This window comes from Streptopelia decaocto, assembly GCF_964273445.1.
Source record: "Streptopelia decaocto genome assembly, chromosome: 14".
Classification (NCBI taxonomy): Eukaryota; Metazoa; Chordata; class Aves; order Columbiformes; family Columbidae; genus Streptopelia; species Streptopelia decaocto.
In genome coordinates this window covers 7,851,875-7,867,683 of record NC_138669.1, presented here as the reverse complement: position 1 = coordinate 7,867,683, position 15,809 = coordinate 7,851,875, and the positions used below count along the sequence as shown (strand labels likewise).

General features: G+C 36.1%; 1 protein-coding gene across 3 annotated transcripts in view; it reads right to left on the bottom strand.

The window, feature by feature from the left end:
- The window catches only part of DIDO1 (death inducer-obliterator 1), a 54,681-nt gene that overhangs the window by 26,207 nt on the left and 12,665 nt on the right, over positions 1-15,809 (bottom strand). For 2 of the 3 annotated variants that reach the window (XM_082065665.1, XM_082065664.1), the window contains exons 2-8: positions 12,456-12,643; positions 10,608-10,794; positions 8,483-8,593; positions 7,250-8,162; positions 6,622-6,940; positions 4,435-4,647; positions 3,475-3,700 (exon numbers count right to left, since the gene is read on the bottom strand). In XM_082065665.1, coding sequence (XP_081921791.1) covers positions 3,475-3,700; positions 4,435-4,647; positions 6,622-6,940; positions 7,250-8,162; positions 8,483-8,593; positions 10,608-10,794; positions 12,456-12,620 — 2,134 coding nt within the window. In that variant the 5' untranslated portion in view covers positions 12,621-12,643. The remainder of the gene's footprint in view (positions 1-3,474; positions 3,701-4,434; positions 4,648-6,621; positions 6,941-7,249; positions 8,163-8,482; positions 8,594-10,607; positions 10,795-12,455; positions 12,644-15,809) is intronic. The other variant, XM_082065666.1, reaches the window with a different exon arrangement.

The following is a 15,809-nucleotide window of genomic DNA, read 5'->3' as shown; positions in this document are numbered from 1 at the left end:
AGTGGATGCAAACTGCTTTTGTGGCTCCTTCTGGAAAAACGTGTTTATGCTGCTTAAAGATTGTCTTCCTTCAGTATAACTAAAAATAATGGTTCCTGTTATTTTAAGATGTATGTTAATCTGCTACCACACTGAAACGTTTCAGTAATCGTTTTGGGTGGTGCTTCCTCACAAACACCTACATGATTTTAATAGATGATGAGTCCGTTTTGCTTTTGTTGTGAATTTTAGATGTCCTTTGATATGACCTACATATTGATAACTAACGCTCACATGACAAATTCAGGATTTCTACCAAAACTCGAATTTCTGAACGTTCCTAGATCTCAACAATCCGTATACTTGTATCAATTTAGAAGCTAGGATGACTTTGAAATTCAATGTAAAAGCTGAGCACCGCATATTATTTTCCTAACAAAATTAAAACAACATTTCTGAAAGGGAATGTGATGCAGAGCTTATCTCTTCTTACATGTGTAGCTCAAACACTGCTTGCAACTTTAAAAGCACTTGTACTTAATATTCACTTATCAAAGCAAGTTCAAGGTATTTCCCACTCTAGTTATTAAGTGGATAAATAGGATTCTATGATTCTGTTCACCGGGAACATCAAGATGTTGGACAGTCCTAACCAGGCTCCAGATTTTGGTGTACAAAGATAATTTCAAGTACAGCCCTAACTTATCCCCAAAAAAGCTACTGAAAAAAAAAATTAGGAAGCAAAGAAACATGAATGAGTGGTGTAGCAGAGAAAAAGAAATCACTGCTCTACATAACTGCATACTACTAGCACCAAGTAGCCACCTTCTTTTTTTTTTAAAATACAGAACAGTTTGGGAGGAGAAAAGGTGGCCTAGTGGAAGGGTTTAGATGCAAATATAGTACTCTATGCCCCTATCGCCCAGTAGGTCTGTAAGAGTGGCTTGATCTTCTTGCTACTACTTAAAACTACTGCCATACATAACAAGAAAATCTTGTATCTGACGAGTACAGAGTAAACGTGTAAAGTAAATTCATGTATAAAATATGATAAACTGACCGCTGGACAGAGTATTAGAGAGTAACTCTGTTAATCGCATTAAGTTTCCTTAATTCCTAAAGTGCCGCGTGCACTGAAGTCACAAGAAAGGCTTTGCAGAACGTGGCTTGAGGCTGTGGGAGAACGCAGGCTGTGGTTTGAAATACTGTATTCAGAAGATGCCGGCCTTGGCCTCCTCTATGAGACCTTCAGTCCAAACGTTAGACACCCAGATGTCTGAACTAGTCAAATGTCTTTCAAAATCAATGCTCAGAAATAAGCATTTCTAAACAGTGAGTCACTTTTTTCCAAGATTAGTGTCTAAACCAGATTATATGTTTTGCCCACTGACGGTGTTTGTCTTGACAGACTAGTTAGACTTAAGTAATTCTAACTTTTAGATACTTGAAGTGAAGTGAGACGCCTCACATGAACTTCCACAATGCTGTAACTTCTATGATTTGAACGGTATATAAAGATTTGTTAAAGAAATGAAATCTTGTAGAACGCTCTTAAAGATGACGCAACAGCAGCTTCTCAGGAAGATTACAGATCAGACCCACTCAATCAAAAAGCAGGACAGGTTTTTCCACAAATACACAATTTCCCTGGCAATTCAGTAATGGCACAGTCTCCGCATATTTGTACAACTTACCTTAATAACAGCATCTGAAGTTCTTCCTTGCATTTGATACGAGGTTTCTTCATCACATGAACTAGGTGGTTTTCTATTTGTTACTAAAGTCTGGTATATACATATTTTTGAACCAATTTAACTACAGGAATCCAGTTTTCTACTGGAATTGATTAAAACTGTATAACTGCCAGTGTGGTAAAACTTAAGAGCAACCCCCCTTAAAAAAAACTTCAAACTTGCTGCCCGAAAACCTGTATTCCTGTCTCCTGGAAAAAAAAACTAAGGCAATAAGGACATTTTAACTGATTCGGTTATGAGACAAAGTATCACTGAAATTTTACATGTAAAATAAGCCCTTATAGATTCCTTTATAGCTTTCTCTCCTAATTTTCGTTATGTTTAAACCCTACTGTTACAGAAAAAAGAAAAAAAAAAAAACCAAAACAAAACAAAAAAAAACACAAAACCAAAAAAACAAACAAGCTACAATTTCTTTAAAAGAAACTTAAAAAAAATGCAAGGTTATCAAAATATGTGTCTTAAGCATTCACTATAAAAAAGACAAGGGGTCCAAGTAACAAAATATGCAACAAAAATTTGCAGGAAAAAATCATGACCATTTAAATATTTGATGTCAGTAAATACAAATAAAATATACTTAGTAAGTCTACTATGTGTTATAATAATGAACAGCAGTTTAAGGTAGCTGGTGTTCCCTCAGTGTTTAAAAACTAAATCTTAAAAAAAAAAAACTCATCTTAAAGATAATTTCTAAACTTATCAGCTACTTTATATATAGTGTGTTTAATAACTAAGGTTTATTTTTCAAAATAAAATGTAAAATTGGCTCAAGTGTGGTTAAGAAAGCTGTGGGAATGGAATTTCTGAATTCATTAATCTTCAAGTGAGTAAAAACATTAGACACCGGACCATGTGTTTTGTAAACATCAAGATTTCATCTGAAGTTCTACCTCTGCATTACAAAAACTACATCAAAAAATGTCATTAGCAGAAAGACCTGTTCAGGCCATAAAGCAGTATCACTTACCTTTGTGAGAGTTACAAGGATGCTATTAAAAACCTGCAAAAATATGCATGGCAATATCTCTGCCTACCAGCCACTTCAGATGTGTTCTTGTGTGTGTGGATAATGTGTGAAGAATGAACATATAAATAGGAAAAAAAATAAAACAGTACTGCCTCCCCACAAACTTAAAAGTAAAGAATGATCCTTAAATTATTTCATGTAAGGAAGAAAAGCAGCAGGAAGAACTTGGATATACTTGACAGTTAAAAGTTGTTTGCAGAAGTGTAAAGTATCGTTGGATACCACGTTGAAGGTTTCATTCTCGGCACTAGCACTGAAAATGCAAGACCTGAGAGACAGGTGCCAAATCTAAATTACAAAAATACAATTCAAATTAGTACAGGCAATTGCTGATTCAGGGCACACACTGTGCAACCTTTTTGTAAAACATAACAAACATATAAATACTTACCCTTTCTATATTAGAAACTGTTATTGTCTTTATGGGAAAAATTTAAAGCTTAACCATGTCGTTTTCATCCAGAAACCAGCTGGGCAGATTGACAGGCTCTTAATCATACAACTGTTATACAATACAAGTTGAACTTCTACAAGTGTCTCCCATTTGTGTGCATCTTTGTGTGTGAATCTTTGAAGGTGGAGAAAAGTGGTTTGGTGCCATATCAAGAAAAAAACAAATCCTAAACTCCCTAGTCTTGCAGAGCCTAGAATGGATGGGTATTCAAAAAAAATGTAAATGATTATTCAGGAATATCCCTATGCGATACATACATTTGAACAACAGTGAAGATGATATGGCAGGAGTCCTTTCAGGCTTTACAGCATTGTAATTATGATCGCTTGCCCAGGACGGTGTGGTGTGTTCTGCCGGGGTCTCTCTAGCAACAGGTTGAGCATTTGCCTCCGTCTTGGCCGTTGTCAAAATAGTTTTCTTTGTATTCATGTCTCTTTTCTCAGGAAATGGTCTCTTTTGGTTTGAAAGAGGCTTAGTAGTTGCCTGTATGATTAAAAGAGGCTTAATTACTAATAATCATCTAATAGTTTGCAAACAAGTGAAGATATAGTTACATACAAGCACATAAATTTCTTTTACAGTAAGCTCCTGCACATGCACTTGCAATGAGGTAATTTAACCTTCACATCTATAAAGCAAGGATAATGCACACTGTAACTTCAGGAAAAAAGAATGGTAAAGAAACCATCCCCAAACCAACACTGAGTTGGTTCAGGGTTTTTTCTTTTTTGGTCTGTTTGTTTGAAAAACTACTGGTCATTGAATTCTTTTTGCTTCCTGAAGCACACATACAATGCAGTCATATTAGCTCACAATTCACAGTAACTCCAAATTTATGTCCAAAACCCAGTAACTGTGACTTTTAAAAGGTTAAGTTATTTTGGAATTGAATTAAAATAAAAAGGTGTACTGCTTATACTTTTTCTTTAAAGCTAAATTAATTTGGATTTTTCTTTTGTAAATTGCACTACCTTCTACAAGGTCCTTTCAAGAAACTGTCTTTATCTAGAGGCAGCTATTAAGATTTTTAAAAAGTGTCAAGAAAAAATTTTGTTGTCAGAAGAATCAAACAAAGAGACCAAAAAATTAGTAAAAAAAATAAAAATAGTTCCTTTTCAAAGCAAGACTTCAGAATTTTATTTGTCTCAAAAAGGAGAACACAGAAATAAGCTACTGTGCTTCAGGACAGCTGTTCTGGATCAGAAACATTCACTTACCTGCAGCTGAGATTTTGGCATGCCAGGCTTTTCAGATTTTGGTTTGATCTTCTCTTTAGGTTTTGGTTTTGAATCTTTGCCAGCACTTAAAAACTTCATAGTGGCTGCAGCGTGTTTGAGGATACAGTCATTGCTGCAATACACGGAATCGGGCTGAGCCAAATTAAAACAGCCGGGACCAATGCACTTGGACGCACCAGGAGCTTCAATTACCTAGAGATGGAAACAGAGTGAGTTCAAACATCAAAGAGGAAACAACAAATACAAATGCTTAAATATCATATGCACAGACCACAGCTACAACTCTTAGTGACTTACATGATTACCAGCATGAAAACAACTTTCATTAGTGGTATAAACAGAATTTTACTCTTTTAACACACTATTTTCAGAATGTACTGTATTTTCAAGTGCTTGGTCTGCCAGCAGTCAACTAAGGGAGGCTGGTTTCCTAAATTATCAGATCACATAAGCCCACAAATGCTTCTGTCTGATCCTTTACAACATGTAAAAAAATGTCCTTGACAACACAGAACTGGTTTTTCAAGAGCAACGTTTCTAAAACACATTTTATGTCTCCCCAGCAGCAGCTGTCCTCATCCATGCGCACAGCAGAAGGAGGAACTCAGCTATTGAGGTGTACAGATCATTCTTGCTCTAAAGGTTTAGCAAGTTTAATTTTAGAAGTCTCCAACTTACATAAACACAACATTCTGCTAGACAATCCTGCCATAGCCTAATGCTTCTTACACACTGACAAGTTTGCATATGCAATTTGTATTTTCCTCTACTTCACCATTACTCTCCATTTATACCAAAGTGTTATATACTAAGCACTTCCTCTTCAAATGTTAACATTAAGAAAATAGCCCATTCCTTAAAGGACATCAGGTTGAAGTCCAGAAATATCTGAAAGCTCTTTAGGCTCCAACATATCACCTCCAGGTATTATGCCTTTTAGTCTCACTCTTCTAGATTACTCCTAAAAATGTTACACAAGACACCTAACACTTGGAACTACTGTACTCTGGACAGCCTCACTCCCATCAATAACCTGCAATTTATAATTACCAAAAGTAACTTTTTCAGGAATATTTCCAGTTTAAAAAAAAAAATACTATTTGCAAAGTGTGGCTTATTTTTCCCCAGTGAGAAGTCAGTAATACAGCAATATCTGCTGCAATCTGATAAAACCTGAGTTTTGGAATTTTCCTATAAAAATTAATCTTATGCTTTAGAATACTTTTCTATTTTGTACACACTTAAGTGTGAAATACAAGAAAGAAGTATCAATTCACATTCCCTACGAAGCATCTCAAACTTCAGATTAACTGAGCTGTCATTTCTAATTAAGGTTATTTACTCAGACGATGACAAAACTCCACAGCTATAAGGGCTTAAGGAAAGCACCAAAAAGGAGTCTGTCCCAAAGTGCTAATACACTAAACATGCTCTTCAAGGCATAGTAAGAAAAAAAATGAAAATGTTCAAGATGTTGGCATTAGCACAGTTGCTGAGGAACTACAAAGACAACCACTATAGAACGAAGTTTTTAAATCTGTGTACATTGAGCTGAAGAAGCTTCTTTGCCTGTATTTTGAGTTGGACATGGAATTTGCTACTACAAAATGTAAGCGTCTTGTGTATTTTATGCCAGAATTTGTGATAATTCAAAATACACATTTTTTATGTTAAAAAAGGGCAGTACAAGGCAATTCTCTATGTACTAATAACTTTAAGAAGCATCAGGACAAACATCAGAACTTCAAAAACTAATTGAAAATAGAGAGGAAGTACAGCTGGAATTAACTCCAACAGATACTTGTCAATAGTAAGTAAAAAGTTTCACTATCATTGAAAATGTTCAAAGTTGTTAGAGATTATTTCAAAGCTAGCATAAATTAGTCCATAATTCTAATATATTTTTTAAAAGGACACTTATTATTTGATTTCCAAAACAGTATTTATAAAAGGCAGAATAACACAAAGCACGTAGTGTGGCATTTCCTTACACCTACATAAAACTTTTAAGTTCCCCAGTTCAAAAATAACACTTTGTTTTAGTTCCTTTACTGCTGCTAAACAGTAATAATCATCAGGGGTTTTTTTAAGCCTTACAGCCACACAAGTAAGCCATTGTCTCAATGTACTCTGTGAAACAAGAAAAATAAAGAACAAAATACTTACAGGCTGAAATATCTTTAGTTTTTTCTTCCCACTTGGATTTGCAGCTTTTTCAATCCTACCCTTGATACCTTGGTCCTCGACAGATTTTTGTTCAATTGTTCCTATGCTTGTGAATTCTGTGCCATCCACATTTCCTTGCCCCAATTTAGCTTCCTGCTGCTCTGTTTCTGAGACTGGCTCATCCTGTCCCTGCAAAATGGTGCAGTTTGGACAGATATAGTCCTCACCATTCCTTTCCAGCAATCGCCCTCGAGCCTCAGAAATACCCACGCAGTCCCCATGAAACCATTCCTCGCATCTATCACAACAAATCATAAACCTGAAAAAAAATATAAAACAAAGAACAGTAAAACATGGTGAAATCAAGAGACAATGTTCAACAGGTATTCCCAGCAGCAGATCTTAGATATCCCTCTAAAGTACCAGTACTGCTCTGCCTCAAGGTTCATTTCTGTTTCCATTTATCCCCTCTTTTAAATATTTGTTATAAACTCCACCCCAAACCCCAAACAAACCCAGCACGTCATTTACATATACTCAAAAATTAAGCATTAGCATTAGTGGAATTTTTCATCATAGAAAAATTCCACCTACTTGCACTGCACTTTCAGTTGAAACCTTTGCCTACCTGTTGTTGTGAGGCTGACGACAAATACAATACAGTGCATTTGGGTCATAAATCTCAGATTCAGGTTTGCTTTTGGGCGGTTCTTCGGGTTCCTCATCCGAGACCCCTTTTATGCCAAGGGCAGGCTTCACCTCATCCTCAACCTGAAGATCTTCAGTGTTTGCCTCTGACACAACCACTTGACTTGCGACCTCAATGTTGTCTGCAGTCTCAGGCTCTTGTTTGACAGACAACTCAGGCTCAACTTGTTTTTCAGACTGGACATCACCTGTTTCTGTAGGATCCTGTTCTGGATTTCTTTGCCTCAGGCATGTCTGTATGTCCTTCAACGCCATCTGCGCAGGTTTTTGTTCGACACGTTTGTTTCTTAGCCGATTCTGCAGTTCCTTTAGTGTTAACCCATCACTATCACTATCAGAAGTATCATCATCATCTATCTCCTCCTCCTCTTCCTCCTCTTCTTCTTCTTCCTCTTTTGTGCATCTGCTTTTAGAGCCTTTCTGATCCTTACTACTCCTAGTCCTAATCCTCTGAGTTGCAGGTTTTATCTCTGGAGTGCTCTCAACACTGTCTTCTGAAGCGGTTTCAGCATCTGTTGCTGTACAGGACGCTGGTTCACTGGAATCTTCCAGTGTGGTAGGAACAGTCCTCCTTCCTCTGCGTCTCACCGTTGTAAGAAATTCTTCCACTCTTTCCGTTCGCTTTGGTTGCCGTCCACTCCGCCTGAGGTTTAAGCTTTGCTGCTGTTGTGGCTGTTGCTCACTAGAGTCCATGTCAGCATCTCCTGCACCTTCTCGCTTGGCGATTGTCGTCCTTCGAAACCCCCAGGTTTTCCTGAACTCTTTACTTGTAGGCTTGACAGTTTTTTGCTCCTCCTCATTGCTTTGCTCACCTTTCTCATCCAAAACTGATGCTAAAAACAAGGGAATAGTTATTAAACTGATGGTGAAAATTTATTCTTAAAATATTTTTTTTCCAACATAGTATTATTTTCTTTTTGATAATATATATATCTCCACCTCATTTTATGACTCTGAAAACAGATAAAATGCTTTCTTGTGAATGTAACACCACAGCAGTAGCAATTAAATGTGACAACATAAATTAAACTGTGACAACATAAACCAGCTGTTAAACCCTTCTGTTATTAAAAAATATATGTATATACAGATATACACACACAATGAACAAATAAGCATATTTTCTGCTCAATTTGAAAGGAAGAAACCTTACCAGGAGAACTCTTTTCCATGTTGTCAGTATAAGATACAAAATCTAATAGCAGTGGCTTTGGAGGCACAACATATTCAAGAGGAAGGTAAACACCTTCATCACACTGAAAAGCTGAAGAGAAACACAAGGTTCAAAACTCAGATTCAAAATTATTCATAGACTAAGTAATAAACATTCTGATGTAATCCCATTATGCTATTGTCACAAACACTTGAATTTCAAGCCACTAACAGTCACTGAATACCAACAAAAAGCTGACTAAACTCCTTCAAAGACAAAGCACTAACTTAAATATATGGGTCTGGACATTATACTGACATATTTTATTAAATAGCCTTAGGATTTCTGATATTTCTCAAAAAAATCTTTCATGGTATGAACCTATTCCACTCCTTTCACAGACACATAACTGTCTGTGCACCAGAGTGAAAGACCACAGAGTAGAACAGGATGTCACCTAAACAGGTGGTACAAATGCCGTTACTGGTTGAAAGGTGAGGATGGTATTTGATAGCAATGACCTTTTCTGGTAGAAAGGACTGCTGATTACCTGCAGGACAATAAGAAGCAATGTGGAAACAGCAGCCAGTTCAAAATAATTCAAAGCTGTTTAGATAATATAAGGCTAGTTAAACAATAATGAGGTTTTGGATTTTAAACAAAATGTAAAACCAGAGAAATACCCTAGTCTTCCTTCTTAACATACACTAGGTCTATCTCTTGTTTATTAAACAGATTAGCTGCTGGTTTTAAGTTGTTTCAGAAACATTTGTTTGTATTCAGGATACAAGAACACTTCCCCTTCATACTCTAACAAGGTTTACTGGACAGCAGAAATTACACAGAAAAAGAACAAAAAATCTTGTCAAATATCTCTCTAGAAAACAAATAATTTGTGTTGACTTAAACTTCAGAAAGGCTGCTCCTTGACAGGTTATTTACAAAAAGGTTTTCAGCCTATTTGATCTATGAGAATGCAAAAAAAAAAAAATCCCCTTTTTCTCAAAAGTCTTCTCCAGCATAGTAGGAGACTCTCTTATTTGAGAAGACAGAAACATCTGAAACGGCACTTTGAGTAATTCAGGAATAACCTAGTTTGAATGAGTATTAGTGTTACATCATGGTGCAATGTTTTAAATGAGCTTCATGCCATGTAAATGCTCTCGTAAACGAATGCTGAAACTACGCTTTGCAGTCACTGCAATTCCATTTCTCATGTGAAACTCTAATATGCAGCAGTAAGTATTGAACTGTGTAAACAGAAACAGTTCTTTAAAAACAAGAAAAGATCTCGCAGCTCTCCCCCTAAGAACATTTGTTGAAGTAGTTCTATGTGTATTCTTGGCTCAAGAATTGCACAGGTTAAGCCAAAAGGGACCAGTAGCAGAATTCCTAAATAGCAATACTTGCTGAAAGAATCAAAGGCATTTCTAACAGCTGCACATATTACAGCTGCAAGGTCCCAGTGAGCTTTTCCCACTCCTGCAGTGTACAAATGCTGATAAATGCCTCCTTATTTCATATACTGCACCAGTTGCATTGCTGTTCTGCCTTATCAAACATGATCTCTCTATCGTGCAACCCCTCTGCTTTCCAGTATTATATTTAACGATGCTATGACAGAAACGTAACTGTCAATGCTATGGAAACTTTAACATCCATGCAGATACGCTAAAAAAATTAACACCTAAGTTGTAACTTGAGTCATTTCACTGAGGTATTGTAAATGTCGCTGTAAAAGCAGCAGAGTCCAGAAGATCAATTTAAATAGGAACTAATAACTTTTAACATTACAGCCAGAATAAAAAGTTAATTTTAAGCCTGTAATACACAGGTAAAAAGCTGAAATGACTTCAATCCAATATGAAATTAACTTCCCCCCTAAAAAAAAATCACCAACTATATATTTTTTTAAACACAACACTAAAATTATATTCACATCAGAAAAAGGCTACAATGGAAGTAAAGGAACAGTCAAAACAGTTAAATCTTACATCTTTGGTTACTTTGGAAAATGAAAAATTGTTAAAAGCTACAAGCAGAAGTAATCCAAATTCTGATATTTAAATTCCAGATAAAATGTAAAGAATTAATTCATCTCTTCAATGTCCTCTGTATGTCTTACCTATTGGAGTATCAGGGGGTAGAATGGTTCCTCCCGGCAGACCTGTATAAAAATTAGAGATCCATGGCGGCAAAACATCAATATTCAGCATTATCTGGTCAGCACACGCTGAATCTTCTGATGCGGAAGCACCAAACGAAGTCTTTGAGCTGCCAGCAGGTACTGTCAATCCTTTTTCTGCTGGCTCCTGGGGGAAAAAAAAAAAAAAAAAAAAAAAAAAAGCAAGCAAAATAAGGCATTGATATATTTATAAACTTATCTTACTATTGTTTACATACATTTGGAACTGGTTTGCCTCTGTTACATTATAAAGCAAACTCTGTTATTTTGCCTTCTTGACTGTTTTATAATTCTGAAAGACACTGAAACTGGAAAGAAAAGTTGAAGTAAAGCAATACCACCTCCACCGCTTATCAACAGCCGAGACTTTTGAAATAAACAAAAAATACGATCACACTCTGATCAATTCATCTAGATCCTATTGAGACTTCCAAGAGCAGTAATAAACTGTAATCAACAGGCCTATTCCATTTACAGTATTTAAAAGCATTTTGAGAATGAAATTGAATAACTGTATTTTGTGCTATGAAAATGCAGAAATGCTTTTAAACTCCATCAGCATGGCCAAGGTTACAGTTTGGATGATTTACTGGTTTGTACTACATTTCATCACATAAAACACTTGCAGCTTTGAGGATTTAAATCCAAGAGGCTACTCCGTGGTTTTGCAAGGTGGGAAAATAAAAATTTATAGCAGAGCTTCAGAATTAAGGAATATTCCTTATCACTGTCCCTTTCACTAATAGGCTTTGCAATGTAGAAAATTTCAGAAGCTTTATTTGAAGGACAGCAGATTATATCAATAACACCACATTCTTCCAAGAATTAACCCTTGGAAAATATTTCAAAACGACCAGGCTTTCATTAAAGCCACCTGAACAACTGTTTATTGCAGGGTCCCAATTCACATGCAGAATGGCAATGGAACATTGAGTGCTTGTTTCTGAGCTGGCAAGAGCTTGAAAATCAGTAGGAAATGCCTGCATTTAACCCAAAGTAGTCTACCAATGTGGAAGAACACTAGAGAAGAATTTAGGAGGAAAATGAGGACCAGATGGACAGGACAGAAAAAGTCACTTGTGAACTGGCCTATAAAATCTATCAGAGAAAAAAAAAGAACAAAACCAGACACAGACTCTGTGTGTCAGCATTCTGCAACTAAGGATGTGGGAAAACAGTAGGGGTAGGAAGTAGGGGTAGGAAGTAACTAAAACATTAATAATTCTTTCAAAGGAGTAAAAACTTACTGTTAACACTCCCAGTGGGGAGACATGTAAATTTAAGAACAGAATACATAATCCTTCACAGACACGCCAATACACAGCTTGACTTTTCTTTTTAAAGAATACGGCACTTTTCTTCAGTTCTCTCAAGCCCCCAAATTTTAAAGCACCTTTGCTGTTTAGAAACACATTTTACTTCTTAAGCAAGTATCATCTCTAGGTATTCTCCAATGCCATGTCACTATCTCAACAATAAGGAGAGGGAAAAAGAAAAAGCCCACCCCAAATCTGATTTTCATCAGTGCATCACTTTATTATTTCGTGACCAATAAACCTCAAAATTTGCATGACTCTGGCAATGCAGAATTAGGAAAAAAAATGAGTGTATAGCTACATCCACACCAGTATTTCCTTGCAGAAGTTAGACCTCATTTATTAGGGATTACATACATTATCCACATTCTTTCCCTCAGCTAACTATTCCCACTCCAAAAAGAGAAGAGAAAAAAAAATACAATAAACTAATTTTCAAGTCCCTTGTGCTATATCTCATGCTATTTAATACCTGCTCTAGTACGTATTTTGGTCCAATATCTGAATCAGTGATTATATCCGGGGAGTCAGTCACTGATGGCTGAAGACAGTCTGATTTAAAAGAACCTTCTTCCGCTCTACTGTTCTTTAATAACTTTTCAATCACTCTGTTCAGAATCTCCAACTTATCAGACATCAGACAATTGTTAAGTGATATGCCTAAAGGAAGAGGGAAAATCAGCTAATCACTTCTTGTTCAACTCTATAATATTAAACTATGAAAACAAACTATGCCTCTAGAACATGCAAAAAGTGCATCCTATTTGAATCATTTATCCAGTAACACACTAAAGAAATAATTAGCTAAAGTATTGTCTTCCTAGAGCACAATTATGTATTTAACACAAATAATAATTGAAAATTAGGAGATTCTATGCAAGAATCATACTGTTTTTTGCATTACTACATTTCATTATTACCTGTATTATCACCTCTATTACCTACAGGAAAAAACTTTAACAGAACTGCAATTTTAAAATAATTACATATTTGAGAAGTATAAAAATTCAGTACACTTAAAACACTAAAATTGCATACCCCCGACATTTGCTATAAAATGCGTGGTTTCTTAGTATTATTATTATTTAGTACCTCCATTTTTTCCTCTTGCCATTTGGCCTACATTATTTTTCATGAAAAACAGAATAAATTTCAACTTATTTGTGATGAATCTCTTGCAGAACTGCATCTTAATGACGGTTAAACTTAAATGCCTAAAAGGAGCTGAAAAATCAAAGATTATTAAAACATAAAAGCAAAAAGCTCACAATTACACTTTTTAAACCTACCAAGCCTGCTGGCACTTCTAAGCAAATGTTCTACTAACTGCCTGCAAAAATATTTACTACAACATAAGACAACTTTGGAAGTCTTCAAATATCTGTTTCTCTTCCCAACTGAATGTGATTTTTTTTGTTCATTTTGTTCTTCAGTTTGCTCTTCAGTTGTAGTTGAAATGCTGACAGAAACATAAGCTGAAGCATCAAACTGTTTATCTTGTTTTAAAGGAAGTGTATGTCCATGATCAACTTAGTCTTATTCCTCCTAATACAGCAAATTAATCACATTTCTAAAACTGGCAATTCTAGCTGGAAACTGAAAATTATTGTACTTCCCCAAATAGACAGCTCCCACCAGGCACCATCCTGCATTGCTGCCACATCACCTACAGAAAGTATATTATGTACCTTTCGAAAAATTGAGGCAAGAATCTCAAAATCATGTAAATAATAAACATATACACTGTTGCTTATTCAAAATGTCCTCTGCTTTTGCTTAGGTTAACAACATCTGTGATAAGTGATCTCCACTGTGAAAAGGTGTAAGCTTTTAAGGCCTACTATAAATAAAGTTAGAAACAAATCAAGAGCTTCTTAAAGGAAAAAAATCTCATCCCCCTTCCCAGATGAAGAATGCTTTGCCAATACAAACCCCAAGCTGATTTAAATGGTTACATAAAAAACACTCCAGGTCCTCATTAAACAAAGGATTCACAGTGCTTATCAGATCCACATTTATGGACTATGAAGAACAAAGTACAACCCTATGCTACCTGGGCTGCTCCTGTCCTGCTCCCTTCTCCCATGCTCAGTGACATGGTCTCTGCCACACATACAGTCAGTCACCCGACTCCTCAGTAGAGACTCGGCTTCTGAATCCAGCAGAAAATGAACCCACCAAAGAGCAATCCAAAAGGATAAAAATAACTAACATCAGAACCAGTGTAAAGAGGTGCAAGAGGGATGGAGAACAAGATCCTCTCACACAGGCTGAGCTGGTGCAGGATCTTGTTGCTCTCACTGATCTAAAATTGGAACATAAAGCTGATGCCCAATATCTTGAGAATGTTCAGCCAAGAAAGCATTTATTCAGGTTTTTCCTCCCCAATTAGTTTGCAGCCAAAATGCTCCTGTTCCCGCAAGTTAGACACTTGAATTCATGCTGGACCTAAACTCCAGAAGCAATTGAAGCACAAAAGTATCCTGACCTAGAAAATTCTCAAAACTGTCACAAGCTTTTAATTTCAATTTTATCAACTATTCTTAAGCAGTGACAAACCCAAAAACACGGGGTTGCCCACTCTGTAAGGCTCCAGAAGCCATCACCGATGTTCAGCATCTTTCTGGATTCCCTAACTACTTCAAAACCGTAAGGATTTTAGTACATATAGCTTGAAGAAATTTCAGAGCAGTATCAGCAGCCAATCTAAGAGACAGAAAAGATATTCCCAGATTCCAAAACCTGCTACTACAAAACTGCTTGTTCACAACACACAACACATATTTAAGTTCATCTTCCAACAAGTCTTTATCAATCCATAAAGAGAAAGCTTTAATTTTTTTTTTCTGTAAATATATTAGTACTCTCACTTTCAAACAAACCCTCAAGAAAGGCATTACTGCTACCTACTGCCATCTTTGTAACCCACAGGTCTCAGGCAAGAAGGAAGGGAGAGAGATTATCTCAGCCAGGAACACAGGCTGAGGGATGTTAACTGCAGGACATGCAGTTTTGAAGACACTTGCATCTGCCAATGCTGACTTTACTAAGCCCTTTTTGGCATGTCTCAAAATAACATTTTAATCTGATTATGACAGAGCAAAGCTTTTAAATAAAACCAACATTTCCCCTTTTTTGTGTGTGTTTACATTTTTAGACAAAGGTCAAATCAACAAGTTACCAACAAATACATATTCAGGTCAGTATCTCCACTTTTATTTTTTCTCTCATTTCCCTAAGAGGTAATAAAACATTCAATGTGTCCACTGACTGCATAAAGATTTTGTCTTTTCTAGAACTTGTCATTTTAACTGCATTAAGAATTCTCTGCCTCAGTTAACCAGGAAGACTTCACTCTGAAAACAAAGGCTCTTGAAAGACAGCTTAGTAATAAAATCTTTACGATGAACTAAAAAAAACCCAAAAGAAATAATTTCTCCTTCATCTGAGGACCCGTGTACCAAAAACAAACAAAAAAAAAACCCACCACCACCACCTATGCCAAAATTCAGGGTAAATTCTTCAGTTGCAGCTTGCTAGCTATTTTATGTAGTTTTTTAAAGAATCTATTTGAAAGATTTGTGATCTTTATCCTGTCATTAATGTTAATCTTAATTGTCAACAGCTTGACAACAAAATATGCTGCCCCTTTTTCCATGTTCTTGGACGTTAGCACTCTTCCATACTCAGCCAGTTTGCTGTAATCTGCACAAATTCTGGAATCTCGTTATTTAGAGATTACACAAGCACCTTGCATGAGCACTTTAGTAATGTTTTAGATACATTACAGAAATCAAATGGCCAGTGTCCAAGGACAGGACAGAAC